This window comes from Mustela nivalis (assembly GCF_964662115.1).
Source record: "Mustela nivalis genome assembly, chromosome: 7".
In the NCBI taxonomy this organism is placed as follows: domain Eukaryota; kingdom Metazoa; phylum Chordata; class Mammalia; order Carnivora; family Mustelidae; genus Mustela; species Mustela nivalis.
The window spans coordinates 10,745,515-10,761,884 of record NC_139026.1 but is presented as its reverse complement, the minus strand read 5'-3'; the positions used below and the strand labels follow the sequence as shown (position 1 = coordinate 10,761,884).

The 16,370-nt window shown below is 54.2% G+C and overlaps 1 protein-coding gene across 2 annotated transcripts; it reads right to left on the bottom strand.

Moving 5' to 3' along the window:
* Nucleotides 1–1,185: 1,185 nt before the first annotated feature.
* Nucleotides 1,186–14,031, bottom strand: TXN2 (thioredoxin 2). Of its 2 annotated transcripts, none has more exons than XM_082740271.1 (4): nucleotides 13,837–14,031; nucleotides 12,787–13,040; nucleotides 10,960–11,083; nucleotides 1,186–2,023 (listed from the first exon to the last, which is right to left on the bottom strand). In XM_082740271.1, the coding sequence occupies exons 2-4, from the start codon at nucleotides 13,038–13,040 to the stop codon at nucleotides 1,910–1,912; spliced, it is 492 nt and encodes a 163-aa protein (XP_082596397.1). In that variant the 5' UTR covers nucleotides 13,837–14,031; the 3' UTR covers nucleotides 1,186–1,909. The 2 variants fall into 2 exon arrangements, with proteins under 2 accessions (XP_082596397.1, XP_082596398.1); XM_082740272.1 differs by having other exon boundaries at nucleotides 1,186–1,426; nucleotides 13,837–13,984.
* Nucleotides 14,032–16,370: the final 2,339 nt, after the last annotated feature.

Here is a 16,370-nt window from a genome sequence, read left to right as displayed (position 1 = left end):
GGGTCCCATGGCAGGGTCCCGGCCCAGGCATCACAGCACCCTGACCTTGAGCTCTGGCCCGCCCCTTACTTGCCAGGCCTCTTGGAAAGTAACTCAACCTCCGCGTCAGCGTCTCTCCTGTCAATCGAGCCACCAGTGTGTCGGCTCTGGGACGAAGATCACACACTACATTTTGTACCGTGACGGAAGAGGTGTGCCCTGTGGGCTCCGTGATCTTGGACGAGGCTCTCAACCCGAGGGGGCCTCCTGAGTAGAGGGGGACGAGGATGAGGACGCCGAGCCTGTGCAGCCGTGGTGGGGGTGGGCAGCACCCAGTTAGCGCCCTCGGAGCACGGCGGCTGCTGCCCACCCTCCCAGAGCTCTCGGCCTCCCTTGGCAGATGCCAGCTGCTGACTCATCTCCCCTCTGTGTGCCTGACAGATCCTGGGTCTGAGGTCTTTCAGGGGCTGCTTCTGAGGTAGCCCCGCTCTCCCATCGGCCACAGCAGCCTTCCCAAGGCGGTGCTGGCGCAAACCCCTCTAAGACCGTGGTATGACCTGGGCACGTTCAATAGCAACCCGAAAACCACTGAGGACAATGCACCCAGGAGGAGACACGGCACCCCAGGGCCGAGGGCAAGGGTGACAGGACACCCCTGCAGTCAAGCCCCCACGGTTCCCAGGTAGCTGGAACCTCCGCTAGGCAACTGAGCCAAAGGGCAGCTCGGCCCCAAGAGGGAGACAGAGGATGGGCTCTTCTGGTTGGCAAGCCTGGTGGCCTGGCATCTTCCTCCATGGGCTACAGGGAGCTGGGAACAAGAAGGGACAGAGCGGCTGGCCCAGGGGCTCAGGCGTTCCTGTGGCATACACAGAAGAATGGCCCAGCTCCCCCAGGGGTCAGGCTTTCCCGGGGTACAGCCATGTGCCATCGGTGAAGGCAGGCCGAGAAACATCAAGTGGATCAGGTGTAGGAGTGCAGGTTTCAGGGGCGACAATTTCTGGATGCAAACCCTGGCTCTGGACCCCAGGAGCCTCAGTGTCCTCATCTGTGTAACGGGGACAGTAAGCACCCTCTTGCCTCACTTGCACGTGAAGGCGGTACCGGTCAAGGGCAAGAGGGTGGCGGAGTCACAGGAAGCAGGGACAGAAGCCCAGCCTGGGGAGGGGTCCTAAGTGCTTCCAGAGCCCAGATAGAATGGAAGTTGTCAACGGTGCAAACCCCTAGCTTTATTGGTCCAGTTTGTTCACAGTGAGGCCTCCCAAGGCAGGGGGTCTGAGGACAATCCCCTCCTCCTGTCCCATGTGCATGTTCTCTGCCCTTGTGCCCGGGGGGAAGGGAGGTGGCTCTTTGGGGGGCGGTGGCTCCAGAGTAATTTAGCGTGGAGCCTAGGGTCTGTTCTTCAGAGCAGGAGGTAGAAGGGAATCACATAAAGTTCTTTATTACAGACCTACAAAAAATGAGAGAATTATAGATTACTCTCACTTGTTTGGGTTTCTTTTTTCCTTCTTCCTTTTTATAAAACAGCAGCAGGAAAGAAAAAGGCAGGAGGAAGACGGGCCAGGCACCGGGGCGTGGATCAGAAGGAACCAGGGAGATGCGGGCCGAGCGGTCACTGCCAGCTGGCCTGGGGCTCCCTCCAGCATCCCGGGAGAACGGACTAGCCCTGTGGGAGCAGACAGAGGACAGTGTGGGGGGGAGGCGGCTGCCCCCAGATCAGCAGCAGCACCATTCCTCTGGCACTCAGCCGGGCTGGAAGCTCGCGAGGCTCCCGTGGTTGGGGGCCCGGTCTCCGAAGCGCGGGCCCGCAGGGGCCGGACAGAAGGGAGGAGGCAGGAAGGGCCAACACAGAAGGGCTCTGAGTTCTATCGGGGACCCTCCTGGCACCATGGGGGTTCAGGGGGCGAGGGCGACCAGGCCTCCTCCCTGCTGGTCAGCCAATGAGCTTCTTCAGGAAGGCCTCCAGCTGGTCCTCGTCCTTGATGCCCACGAACTTGTCCACCACGTCCCCGTTCTTGATGGCCAGCACGGTGGGCACAGCTGACACCTACGTGGGGGAGACGAAGGGAGACCAGGTCACCCGGCGACGGACTGTTCTCAACGGCCGTTCCCCAGGCTTTGTGGTGAAGGCTGGTGGTGTACGGAGGGCAGTGACCGCCCAAGCGGTGGGCGGGGCCCCTTCCCTTGGTGCAGGGGTGCCGCAGGGCCTGAAGGTTCACCCGCTGGGAAGACTTTTCCACTGTGGGCTCCCGGCGGTCCCCTTCCTTCCCCAACCGCAGGACTGACTCACTGGCCCAGTGGTTTGGCTGCCATGGAGGAGGGATGAAAATAGCCCACACAGCTGCAGGCCAGGGCGGGGGGCGGGGGGGGGGAGCTCCCCGAGGGGCAATCCGGCCTCGTGCGGGGGAGGCGTGGAGATGTGAGGGTCTGAGTCCTGGCCCTCAGGGGTTCGGCGCCCTCTTCCGTAAAATGGGGGCGACAGGATGGACCTTCAAGGCTTAGGACAGAGATGAAAGATTCACAGATAAAGCTGGGTGGTTGGGAGCTCAGGCTCTGGAAAGGGCGGACCTGAAGCCAGGCCGCTCTGCAGAAGCCCCTTCACTGCTCCGTCTCCTTGTTCCCATCCGCACAACTGAGCCACTGAGCGCACCCGTTCCAGGTCCGGGGGTTGCCCCGGGTAAGGGGAGCAGTCTCAGCGCCTGGCAGGGCCCTTGAGGGTCAGACCTGGCCACTCCTGGTACGCAGGGACGGTCAACAAATGGCCACAGAGAGCGTGTCCGAAAAGTCTTAACAGGCCCCGTCCCTCGCTGCTGTGAATGGCCAGCAGGGTCCAGAAAGTCACTGACTCATACTGGACAGTGTGGGAGGAAGGGCTCAGCCATATATGAGCTGATGTTTATTTATCAGGGGGGACCGAGGGCAACATTCTTGGCCTATGAAGCATTTTCTCAAGTTCCCTCGGGGGACCCGTACAGATTCCATGGCACGTCCACGAGACCCACTGCCTGCTGTGGCATCGAGCATTTTCTGCGGCCTGGGCTCCCTGCCTGACATTTGTAGACTTTTTTTTTTTTTTTAAATGGATAAACAGAACAAGATAAACATTCTTTTCTTACACATGTTAACTACAAAGTAACAACAGCAATTTACACAAACATACCGAGTCTTCCTGAATTCCGAGTGCCGTCCTGCCCATGAGTCATCCTGGGGAGCCAGACTTGGGAGTTCGAAAGGCGCCCAGGTCAGTTACAAGAGAACCGAAGGCCACACTGGCCCGCTCTCCAGTCTTGGGGGGCTGCCCCCACGCACCCCCCAGACTTCCCATGGCAGGCCTTGCCCTCCTCCCCTAACAGGCTCTGGGTGGATAGACAGGAGGGGAGATGATGTGGTCCCTGTTCGTATGAGTCCCGTGAAACCCCGTCAAGGACTGTCCTGGGGCTGATGCAGGTGGCAGAGGGAATGTGCAGGGAGACCCACGTGGCAGCGGGCTGACCATGCGTGTGCCCTGGTTTGTGGTCCTACCACTGGCTCTTGCCCTCATTGTTCATGACTGTGATACGTGAGGTGGCATGAAGGGTAGAGATCCAGCGGGCAGCCTGCCCTGTCTCCAGGCACAGGCCAGCGCCCAGGGAGACTTGCTTTGGATCGTACCATGGGATGCCTCAAAGCAGGCATGGAGCTGCGTGTTTTATCTTTTATTTTATTTTATTTTATTTATTTTTTTTTAAAGATTTTATTTATTTATTTGACAGAGAGAAATCACAAGTAGTCGGAGAGGCAGGCAGAGAGAGAGAGAGGAGGAAGCAGGCTCCCTGCTGAGCAGAGAGCCCGATGCGGGACTCGATCCCAGGACCCTGAGATCATGACCCGAGCCGAAGGCAGCGGCCCAATCCACTGAGCCTCCCAGGCGTCCCAATCTTTAAAAGATCTTATTATTATTATTTTTTTTTAAGTAATCTCTATACCCAAACTGGGGCTTGAACTCACAACCTGAGATCAAGAGTCACACACTCTGGGGGCACCTGGGTGGCTCAGTTGGTTGGGCGTCTGTCTGCCTTCGGCTCAGTCATGATCCCAGGGTCTTGGGACGGAGCTCCGAGTTGGGTTCCCGGCTCAGTGGGGAGCCTGCTTCTCCCTCCCCCTCGCTATCTCTGTCCCCATCTCTCAGATAAATAAAATACTTAAAAAAAAAAAAAAAAAAAGGCACATAGAGCCAGCCGGTGCCCCCAGAGCTGTGTTCTTATGCGCCCTCTAGTGGCCTGTGAGGGCAGCTACGGCGCCTGGAGTCCAGCCACTCCACTGAGGGACAAGGCTCAAGCCCTAACTGGATTCCACCCTGTCCCATTTCTGTAACTGCATAAAAACTATACACCGGTGCATGAGAAGGGGTCTAATGGCTTTTACGTGTCCTCTAAGTAGGACTACACTGGCCGGGGTGGCTGGGAGTGGTGTCAGTTCTTAGGGACACCAGACCAGTCCTACCATGCTCACATCCGTGCAAATGCACAGACACAGCCACGCTGCAGACATAGAGCAGACATTCCAAGGTCTAGTCCTTACTGACCAAGGGTGCTCTTCGGAGGGGGAGCCTAAATTAGACGAGTGCACACAGCCGCACGCTTGCCAGAGGCTGTTTTTTCCAGGACACGGCTGGAGTACCTGGGCTGGGATTGGGCTTCCCTCCCCGCAAGGAGGAGGATGTGGCTTTGCTGCCTCCCGAGTGTGGCTCACAGATCAGCAGCGGTCGGTGCTTGTAAACACGGCCTTAAATGGAAACGCGCGGGTCCTTGGCACACTCCTCTGGAATGTGATCCAAGTGGAAGAGGGGCCGCAGGGGAACAGGACCGCTGCTTCCCTCTGCACTCTGCCGGAGCAGCTGGAGGAGGACGAACGGATGCGCCGAGACGCGCTGCTCCTCCTGCTCTGTGATGCCGCCTCCTGGAGCCTCCCAGGCTGGGCCAGAGACGCTGAGACCTCGGGACGGGGTGTGTGTGTGTGTGTGTCCGTGTGCGCACATGCACGTGTGTGTCTATCCCCACTGACCTCCAGCTCAGCCCCACACTGCTGCGGAACTCAAGGATCCTGCAGAGACTTCCCAGCCTCCCCTCCCCCCCATCTATGAGGCCCTACCAAGGCACAGGGACCGTGCCAGCTGTCACACAGGTCGGGGACTCCTCTGCTAACTGCAGAATTAACGCAAAGGAAAATATGACCGGCGGTGAGGCCGCTGTGTACTGGGGGTCCTCAAGTGTCAGGGAGATGCTAACCACTTGCGGACAAGACCTCATGAATTCGTGCCTCAAGGTGGGGTCACCTTAGAGATGAGAAGACTGAGGCCTGAGAGCGAAGTGACCAAGTGGTGGAGCTGGGGTCTGACACTGCTGTCCCTGATGTCTCACCGTGCCCCAAGCTGGCCTCGGAGCTCCTGAGCCCTGGCAGGGCAAGGAAGCGCAGGTGGGGAGGTGCCGAAAGGCTGACTCCATACTTCAAATGAGAAGCTGCTGGATGCGGGAGGATTCTTGTAAAAGGCTATTATTATGATTATTACTTTTTTAAGATTTTATTTTTTTCTTAAGTCATCTCTGCACCCAGTGTGGAACTTGAACCCACAACCCTGAGATCAAGAGCTACATACACCACTGACTGAAACAGCCAGGTGCCCCAGGCAAAAAAATAATATTATTTAAAAAAAAAAAAAAAATCAGGGCACCTGGGTGGCTCAGTGGGTTAAGCCTTTGCCTTTGGCTCAGGTCATAATCCTAGGGTCCTGGGATTGAGGCCCGCATCGCATCAGGCTCTCTGCTCAGCAGGGAGCCTGCTTCCCCAACCCTCTGCCTGCCTCTCTGCCTACTTGTGATCTCTGTCTGTCAAATAAATAAATAAAATCTTAAAAAAAAAAATCAAATCCAGGAGCGCCTGGGTGGCTCAGTCAGTTAGGTGTCTGACTCTTGATCTCGCTCAGGTCTTGTTCTGATCAGGGTTGTGAGTTCAAGGCCCACGCTGGGCTCTGAGCTTGGAGCTGGGCATGGAGCCTACTAAAAACAAAACAAAACAAACAAAAAACAAACAAAAAAACTAATCCAACTATGCAACGTTCTGGAAAAGGCAAAACTATGGAGACAGTAAAAAGATCCGTGGTTGCCAGGGGCCCAAGGGGAGGAGGGAAGAGAAAGTGGAGCACCAGGGACTTTTAAGATGGTGAAACTCTTCTGTACAGAATTGTGACGGTGGGTCCACGTGACTGCACACTTGTCAAAACCCATGAGACGGGACACCACCAGGTGAGAGTCCTCGAATGCCCCCTAGAAGGTCAGCAGAGGCCTTTGGAACTTTTACTTCTTCTTCTTCTTTTTTTTTTTAAAGATTTTATTTATTTATTTGACAGACAGAGACCCCAAGTAGGCAGAGAGGCAGGCAGAGAGAGAGGAGGAAGCAGGCTTCCCTGCAGAGCAGAGAGCCCGATCCTAGGACCCTGGGATCATGACCTGAGCCGAAGGCAGAGGCCTTAACCCACTGAGCCACCCAGGCACCCTGGAACTTTTACTTCTTGATGTTTGGTTCCACATGCTGTTAGTGGTCACTGAGGAGCCTGCGGGGAAGCAGGGTCTTCGGCTCTTCCTAGACCTACTGATTCCTCATCCGCTTTTTTTTTTTTTTTTGGAAGATTTTATTTACTTATTTGACAGACAGAGATCACAAGTAGGGAGAGAGGCAGGCAGAGAGAGAGGAAGGGAAGCAGGTTTCCTGCTGAGCAGAGAGCCTGATGCGGGGCTCGATCCCGGACCCTGGGATCAGGACCTGAGCTGAAGGCAGAGGCTTAACTCACTGAGCCACCCAGGCGCCTCTCCTAATCTACTTTTAAACAATATCCCAGATCATATGAAAGTTTGTGAGGCACTGATTTAGAATACTTTCAAAGTATGGGGTATGGTAATAATTGAAGTACTATGCTCTCCAGCCATGAAATATTACTACCCAATGAACTGTTCTATGAGGTTATGTGAAACATTAAAAGGGAAAAAATTCAAATAAAAGCTTAAATCACCCCAAATTGTGACAATGATTGTATTGGGATTCTAAGATGACAGGTGACTTTTCCTCCTTATTATTTATTACCTGGCTGTTTTTCCACTGCTTTTTAAAGGGTCTTCTTCTCAAAAGGAGAACAGCTTCAAGTGGGAAGTCAGAAGAAGCCCTGAAGGAGAGCACAGAGGCTCCAGGGCCCACACCTGCATCTGCTCTTTGCCCCTGTAGCCAGCAAGGTCTGAACGATCAGGGAACGCCCGGCCATCCAGTGGGGACGAGGAGCTGGGCGAGCAAAGAGCTTTTTTTCAGCCAAGTCAGGGCAGTGCACAACAGGGTGGTTGCGGGGGGGTGGTGGTGGTGGCATCGAAACCCCAAGGCCCCCAGGCTTTCCCTTCCTTCTCCTCTGAGACAGTGGAGTTCTTGGGAGGGCAGCTGGGTGAGCAGAGAGCTTTTTTTCAGCCAAGTCAGGGCAGTGCACAACAGGGTGGTTGCGGGGGGGGGTGGTGGTGGTGGCATCGAAACCCCAAGGCCCCCAGGCTTTCCCTTCCTTCTCCTCTGAGACAGTGGAGTTCTTGGGAGGGCAGCTGACCGAAGCAGAGGTGTGGGGCAAGCATTTGTGTGAGGAAGGAGACTCACCCTGAGGGTGTGTGCTGGGCATGCGCTGGGGCCGAGGGGATTGGGGGGCGAGGGGGAGTTCAGGAAAGCTCGGGGAGAGGCGCCAAATTCTCTGAATATAAGTTAAAGTACTGTCTCCCACATGTGCACCCACCACTTGGAAAAGGAGGAAGCGGTCTCAGGAGGTGCTAGGGATCTCTCGGCTGAAACTTCTTCCTCGGGCTGTCTTCCAGAACAGGTGTGAAGGAAGGAAGGAAGGGCTAGGGGAGGGGTCAGGACAACCCCGGCTGGAGCTTCTGCAGCACTGCAGTGACATCTGCCCGGGGCCGGGCAAAACAAGGACGCCGGGACCAGTTAATGCAGGCCCAGCTGCCCTGAGGTCCTCCCGAGTGACCTGGACAGTGGTCAGAGGGAGGAGCGATGAGATCCTGTACGGGGTCTTCTCTTACATGCACTTTCCAGGCCTGACTACAGGACCTTGGTGGCCAGCCCGGCGTCACCAGGCTCCCGGAATGCGGGTGGGGACGGGTTACTCTGCCAGCCCGCACCAGCTAGCCACAGCTGCTGAACCACGGCTGGCGCTCAGGGTGTGTCTGCTGAGAGGTTCCACGGGCTGGGGCTGACTGCTGCGGTGTCGGGACTGGCCTGTGACACCTTATACTTGCCGGTCACCCTGGGGAATGTTCTAGCTGCTCCAATCCCAAGCTCATCCCCGTGATGAGGATCACTGTGCCCCATGCTGGCCTCGGAGGGGGGAGGGATGGACAAGTAGGAGAAAGACGGGGGCATCTCAACGGCCCGTAAGTGCCCCCTGGACTGACAGGTCGGTGGGAGGGCTTCAGAAAAATAGCCTCGGGGCACCTGGCTGGCTCAGTCAGTAGGGCACATGACTCTCGATCTTGGGGTTGGGAGTTCGAGCCCCATGTTGGGGATATTGTTTATTTAACAAAACAAGCGCAAAAACAGCAAGTCATCCCTCCCCACCAAGCCCGTGTAAGCAGCCCAGTGCCACAGACTCTTCCCTCAGGAAGGCCTCCTTCCCCACCTGCAGTGCTCATCGGTGGCCTTGCCTGCCCAGCATCTGTCCCTCCGTCTGGAGCAGATGTTTCCGTGGGTGACCACTCCCACCCTAGCGCAACAGGCGGCCAGCCTATCCTCATCCCGGCTGGAGGCCGCACCGCTACCTGGTGGTCTCGTGAGCGCTGAACCTGGACTTACAAACTCGGAAGAGAACAGGCCCCCTCTTCTAGTCACTGGCTGCCCAGAAGGAAGGAAGGATGGGGGCTGAGTCTGGCCAGATCTTCAGGAGAACCAGAAATTTGGATTTTTATGTGAAATGAAAAAAGAATCCAGGGGCACCTGGGTGGCTCAGTGGGTTAAAGCCTCTGCCTTCAGTTCAGGTCATGATCCCAGGGTCCTGTGATTGAGCCCCACATCAGGCTCTCTGCTCGGCAGGGAGCCTGCTTCCTCCTCTCTCTCTCTGCCTGCCTCTCTGCCAATTTGTGATCTCTTGTCTGTCAAATAAATAAATAAAATCTTAAAAAAGAAAAAAAGAACCCAAAGTCCAGGTCAAATATGTCGGGGAACCAGATCTGACCACAGGCCACCAAGTATGACCTCGGCTCGATAAGAACAGTATCCTCATCATGGCTTTGCCAACCCCTTCCCCTCTACTTCCCAGCGGCCTGCGCTCTCACTCCCCGCTCAGTTCTCCACACTGGCCATCCAGCCACAGTGCACCTCTTCCCTTTCTCTAGCTGCCTGGTCTCCGAGGCCAGGAGGATGCCTTCACACCCCATGCATCTCCCGCTCCAGGCACATAGGCACTGCTATTCTGTGAGCAAACTGGGCTCACCCTGACCACAGGACCTTTGCGTTTGGTGTCTGTTCTGCCTAGATTGCTCTTCCAAACAGCTGCCTGGTTCACTGCCTTACTCCAAGTCTTTGCTCAGATGTCAGCTTCTCAGAGAGGTATTCCTGAGCCCACCTTTTTATTTGTTTATTTATTTACTTACTTATTTTTAAAGGAAGGTATACAGCCAATGCAGGGCTTGAACTCACAACCCCGAGATCAGAGTCGCATGTATCACAGAAACAGCTCAGTGTCCCACCATCCACCCTTTAAAAAATGAATCCCTCCCCAGCGCCATGTTTAGCCCCACCTCCTCTTCCTGATTTACTTTTCCCCACAGTACATATCATCTAAAGCAGGGATCAGTGAACTATGGCCCACTGGCCAAACCCAGCTTGCTGCCCAATTGTGTGAATAAAGTTTTATTGGCACACAACGACGCCCATTTGTTTATACACGGTCTCTGGCTGCTTTCAATGGCGGCTGAGTATCTGCAACACAGACCAATGCCCCGTAAAGCCTCAAACCTGGTTCTTTAGAGAAAAAAAGTGTGCCAACCACCCATGAAAAATACTAGAGGGATGCCTGGGTGGCTCAACTGGCTAAGCATCTGCCTTCAGCTCAGGTCATGATCCCGGGGTCCTGGAATCGAGCCCGGCATCGGGCTCCTTGCTCAGTGGAGAGTCTGCTTCTCCCTCTCCCTGCTGTGCCCCCTGCTTGTGTACCCACTCTTTCTCTGACAAATAAATAAAACCTTAAAGAAAAAACAAACCAGCTAGAATGTAGGCTCCACGAAGGCAGGGATTTTGTCTCCTTTGTCCACTGCCTTACGAACAACTGAGAGACAGCACCTGGCATTTAAGAGACACCGAACACACACACCAGCGAAACACGCTGGACTCCCTCCTGTCTCACTGTGCGCTGTGCACTTGGCCCTTCTTCTCATGCATCCTCCATGGGCCCACTCAGAGGTCCCCCCTAGTGGGAACCATCCCTCCTTCCCCACCACCGCCCCAGCAGTCAGTCTCTTCCGCACCTCTGCTCTCAGCACTCCTCACCACACCGTGACATGAAATGTCTGCCTGTTGTTCTTTTGCTAGACTAATGATGATATGCCAAATGAGTGCTGCACACAAGGAATTCGTCTTCCTTGTGCCAGAGTCACGAATGCCCGGCACGTGGCGCGGCTCCCACATAACTACTGATTAAATACGAGCACGGGTGAATATATGAATGAAGGAACGCATCCATGTCCCAAGATTCAGAGAATAAGCTGGTGTTTTGAATCACACATTCCACTTCCTAAAGGTGGTAAAGGGACCTCAACAGGCCACATCCGCAAAGTACTCTGAACTGAGTGCGCTAGAAAAAACTGAGACGCCCCTTATTGGCTACTGGTGGCCCCCAAGCCATGTCCTGCCCCAGCTACCCTAGGGCTGCAAGCACCCCCCACACCAGCGGCTTTGGGGCAGTCCCCTGCCACCTCATACCTCATATTCTAGGGCGAGGTCTGTGTGATCGTCAATATCCACCTTGGCCATCACCACTTTTCCGTGCTGCTTGGCCACCACCTTCTCTAACCTTGGCCCCAGGATCTTGCACGGACCACACCACCTGACAAGGGGAGAGAGAAAGTGTGCAGTCACAGGAGCGCTCAGCAATCGATCTTCTGTCTCCCCAGAACCCTCCCTTGAACTACATCTTGCCGAGGGGCCTTCTGCCCCTCTCAGCTGTGTGTGTGGCGACTATGAACCTATAATGATGATATGCCAAACGATAAAGCCAGTACTCCGCAGCAGGGGGAATCTGCAGAGGACCCGGGCTTCTAAAACACAGTCCGCATCAGAAGACAATAGAGAAATACACTGTCATACAGAAAATGTGAGATTTGAAGTTAAAAGATCTGGGGGTTCAAACAGAGACTCCTCACCAGCCAGGTGACGGTTCTGGGGCCTCAGGATGATCTCTAAAATGCGGACTTACTTCACACACTTCACCGGCCCAGAAACACAGGGAGGAGAAGCCAGTACTAGGGAGCATCTCCAACATCCTTGTCACTATGCCAGGATCTTCTCTGTTTTTACTGCCCAGAGCCCTCAACCCCACAAAGAAAAACACCTTCCTAAGAAACTAAGGACCATACAGGTCCTGGAGGCAAAGTCCTAGAGTCTGACAGGCATCCTGGGACTGCAACCCAAGGTTGTCCTTCAAATGTCTTCTTTGAGCCCTGGGTTCTTCTGTGATCCCCAGGCCCTGGGTCAATGCTGGCCCTGCACTCATCACAGGGGCGCCCCTCTGGGTGGTGAGCTCCGCGACGACAGGCTGTCATCTCCAGGGCACTAAACAAACTCACGTCTTACTTTCTGGTCAGAGAAGAAAATGAGGCATCATCCCACTTATCATTCGTTTTGGAATTCCTTGCTATACGAGGAAGGGAGAAAGCTCTGCTGGCCATGAGCCCCTGGCTGACGACCCTTATTTTAAGTCTCAGCCTTTAAAAAACCCTTTCTGGTCAGAGATTTCAATTAATTGAACTCACAACACCTAAAAACCCAGCTTGCAAGATCTCATCTATTTTAAGTGAAGAAGGGGAGGCACAAGGACATCTAACGGCCTGTGCAAGGCAACACGGTGAGTCAGAGAGAAAGAATGGGAAAGAAAGCAGAACAATCTGTCAGAGATTTGCCCAGAAGGTCTCCCAACTTCTAACCCAGCCTACACCAGGAGGCCTCAATCTGAGGGGTTTGTCCAAGTTCTTTTGTGGCCAGCTGGCTAGTCAGGACCTGAAGTCTGGAAGTGAGGAAAGCCATGCTAACAATCCGAAGGCTACAGGCGCTTAACTATTCCTACAACCCACTTCTACAGCACTGAAAAGAAAACCCTGCCCATCCCCCGTGTACTTGGGCAGCACTATGGTGCAATGATAACTTTCTGCCAGCCCTTTCCCGCTTTGGTGGCAAGATGTTAAAAATCAGCTTATCTGCAAGGCCAGGAATTGGTGTCCACCCAAAGCCAGATGATGTGACCGTCCTATTTTTCCTGCTTTGGTCCAAGTTGAAGGGGCCTCTGAGCCATTTGGGGAGTGAGATACAGAACGTGAGTGTTTCTCAGCTCCAGTAACAGTGAGCTCTGAAGATTGTTCACTAGTCTGTGTCCTATCATCCTATCAGACTACACTCAGTCTTTGAGTGTGAGGGGTGGTCTTCAGAATGAGACTATGTCTGAGAAGTATGAAACGCGGGACTGAGACACAACAGGTACTCAACAAATTCCTGCACGAGAAACACCCCAGTCCTCTGCTGACCCCCAGGACTCACTGTGCATGGAAATCCACAACCACCGGTGTTTCACTGTTGACAACTCGGTCTTGAAAGTCGGGTCCATCCTGGATGTTAAAGGTGGTTGTGCACACTCTGGTGGTGTACACTGACCGGGCTTGGTTGGGTGTTACTGTCAGGTTACCAGGACTGCACTGCGGGGTCCTGAGGGTGACGGGTGCCCAACGACCCCGAGGGGGCTTCCTGGAGATGACGGAGGCCAGGAACCTCCTCAGGAGAAGTCGCTGAGCCATCTGTGAGGGAAAAAGGCAGGAAGAGCGCAGGAAGTCAACACATCAGGAAAAGAAAGGTATCTGGGCAGTCCTGGGGGGCGGCAGCTCAAGATTCAGGGTGTGAGGAAGAATGCCAGGAAATGATACTAAGATTTCTGGAGTCGAGGTTAAGTGAAGAATGAGAATCAAAAAGCAGAAGGAATCGCAAATCAGGACAGGAAAACTGGGCTGACAACGAAAACGAAATCAGGATGTGCGAGGAGTTACAACAGAAGCGAGGGAGGAGCCTACATTTACGGGGCATCTGCTAAGGGCCAAGTCCATCCCCGTCCCCAAGTGCCCTATACACGATAGGGTCCTGCCAGCTCACCCTGGAGGAGGTTTTTCTACAGTATTGCTCGCATCACAGATGAGGACTCCGAGGCTCAGGTAATGTGACATGCCCAAAGAAACCTAACTGTTAAATGAGAGTCAACACTGGAACCCAAGGCCGTCTGCAAATTCTTTATTACTCATTCAACAGGCATTTTAGTGGGGAATTACGGGAAAAGGGGATTGTCAAAGGATCAAGAAAGAGGAATCGCGACAATTCGAGGAACAGGAACAGAAGTGTGTGTGTGTGTGGGTTCTAAAGTAGAAAGGACCTGTCTAGAGGGACTGGGGAATCGGACGCCACCGGGGATCCCGCTCAACGGAGAGGCCGCCCCCCGCCCCGCCCGGGGCTTCGGCCCGCTCGGCCGGCCGGACAGCGCAGGAACAGGCCCGGAGCGTGTCTCCGCCGCGACACCACCTCGAGCCACCCCCACGAGCCTCCTACCTCCCTGCAGCGCGAGCGGAGGGATGCACAGCCCGGCCCTCCCCGCTAGTCAAGGGCACTCCCGTCGTCACTTCCTCAGGGGAGGGCCCTTCGAGCATTACTTCCGGGGACAGGCAACCTGGAGCATTTCTCCCCGCAACTTGAGGGGCGGCTTGGATTTTCCACCAATGGGGATGGCGGGAGACGGCATAGAGGAAGGGGTGGAGCTTCAGTTAGGGACCGGAAGAGGGGGAGAGAACGGAAGAAGGGGCGGGCCCCGGGGTAGCGGGGAGGACCGCGGGAAGGGGCGGGCCCTCGGGCGGGGGAGGGACCGGAAGAGGGGGCGGGCTCTTGGGGAAGGACCGGAATATGGTGTGGCCGTTGGGGAGGGGCCGGAGTAGGCGGGCGGGCCCTAGAAGAGGGTCGGGAAGAAGCGGAGGAGGCAGGTGGTGGGAGCATAGGGGAGGTACCCAGGGGAGAAAGGGGCGGGAGGAAGGCGTGGTTCCGGATCTTGCAAACTCTGGCATCGCCCACCGCTTTGCCTCAGTTACTTCTAAAAACTGGAGGTGTGTGTGGGGGGGTTCCTTGCCTCCTTTTTACAGATGAGGCAGCTGAGCTCCTCGAAGGCGGAATGCTGGTCGGGGGTTAGAAGACCCTGACTGGGCGTAAAGAGCACGTGTCTCAGGCTGGAGTCACAGATCACGTCTTCCCCGCACCCTGAACTTACAATATTACCGCCACTCGGGGCCTCGTGGCTCTAGAAATGTGTCACTGCCTCTTTCCTGCTCCTTGGCTTTGCTCAGTTTGAAGTGCTTTTCTTTCTCTCTCCACTTGGTGGAACATCTACTAATCACTTCTTAAAATCACCTTTTTTTTTTTTTTTAAAGATTTTATTTACTTATTTATTTGGCAGAGAGATGGAGAGAGAGCACAAGTAGGCAGAGTGGCCAGGAGAGGGAGAGGGAGAAGCCAGCTCCTTGCTGAGGAGGGAGCCCAACGAGGGGCTCGATCCCAGGACTGACCCGAACCGCAGGCAGACGCCTAACCAACTGAGCCACCCAGGCATCCCATCATCACTTCTTCTTTGAGCAGCATTAACTGCTTCCTTCTCTGCAGTGCTTTGTTCGTAACTCTTGCATAACACATTGTACAGTGTCTGTCTCTTACCCTAGACCATAGGCTTCCTGATAGCAGGAATTTGTAGCTTTTATTGGAAGCCATTTACCCACAACCTGATACAGTGCCTGGTTTACAGAGGATGCTCCATAGAACTGCTTATTAAACAGTATCTTTGGATATCTCAGGGACTGGTTTGCAGAAAGGTTATATGACTTATCCAAGGTCACAAGGCAGGTGAATTGGCAGAACTCCAGCTCACACCTCCATTTCGACCTACCTTCCAGCCAGTGGGAATCCCTTACAGTTCCAGAATTTGCTTAAATGTCTCTCCTCTCTCTGAGTTTTGCAGTTGCTACTCTCTATGACTGGAAGGCGTTTCCCTCTCCTCTCCATGGGAGAAAATGCTACCGGATACCAGACTAGGTATCATCTTTGGAGACCCTTCCCTGAGTCTCGAGTGGGAGACTTGTCTTCTGAACTTCCACAGCCTCTGTGCATCTGTCAGTCAACCACCACACTCAACACTCTGCTGGTACTGTTTCTTTTTTTTTGCTTCCACTGTATTTATTTATTAAAAAAATGTTAAGGGGCGCCTGGGTGGCTCAGTGGGTTAAAGCCTCTGCCTTCAGCTCAGATCATGATCCCAGGGTCCTGGGATTGAGCCCCGCATTGAGCTCTCTGTTCAGCAGGGAGCCTGCTTCCTCCTCTCTCTCTGCCTGCTTCTCTGCCTACTTGTGATCTTTCTCCCTCTCTCTGTCAAATAAATAAATAAAATCTTTAAAAAAAATGTTAAAAAAAAAATGCCAGGCACCTGGCTGGCTCAGTCGGAGGAGCATGTGACTCTTGATGTCAGGGTTGTGAGTTTGAGCCCCATGTTGGGTGTAGAGATTACTTAAAAATAAAAATGAAAAATATAGGGGCACCTGGACGGTTCAGTCGGTTAAGTGTCTGATTTTGCCTTAGGGCATGATCTTCGGGTCCTGGGATCAAGCCCCGTGTCGGGCTCCGCATTCAGTTGGGAATCTGCTTGTCCCTTTTCCCTCTCCACCCCGACTCATTCTCTCTCTCAATAAATAAATAAGTAAATAAATAAAATCTTTTTAAAAATAAAAAATCTAAACAAGCAAATATAATTCACTCTCTGTTTTCCAACGGCTCTCATCCTTCCCTCTTGCCCACACAACTCCTGACCCATTTCCTCAGGTTCAGTTCATGACCGAACCTGTTCACTGCCGATTTCACAGAAAACAGCCAGCGCCTGGGATGGAAGGGAAGAAGACAGGAAGAGGGCCACAATACTGTCCAGGTTTCATCCAGAGGTAGGCCCGGTGGCAATTCACAGAATTCAGATGAGAGGGCTGGTGGCCTCCCAATGACGAAGTCTCACTAAAGTGGGCTGGAGGGGGGTTAGGGTAACCCGTCAGAGCACTAAAGGA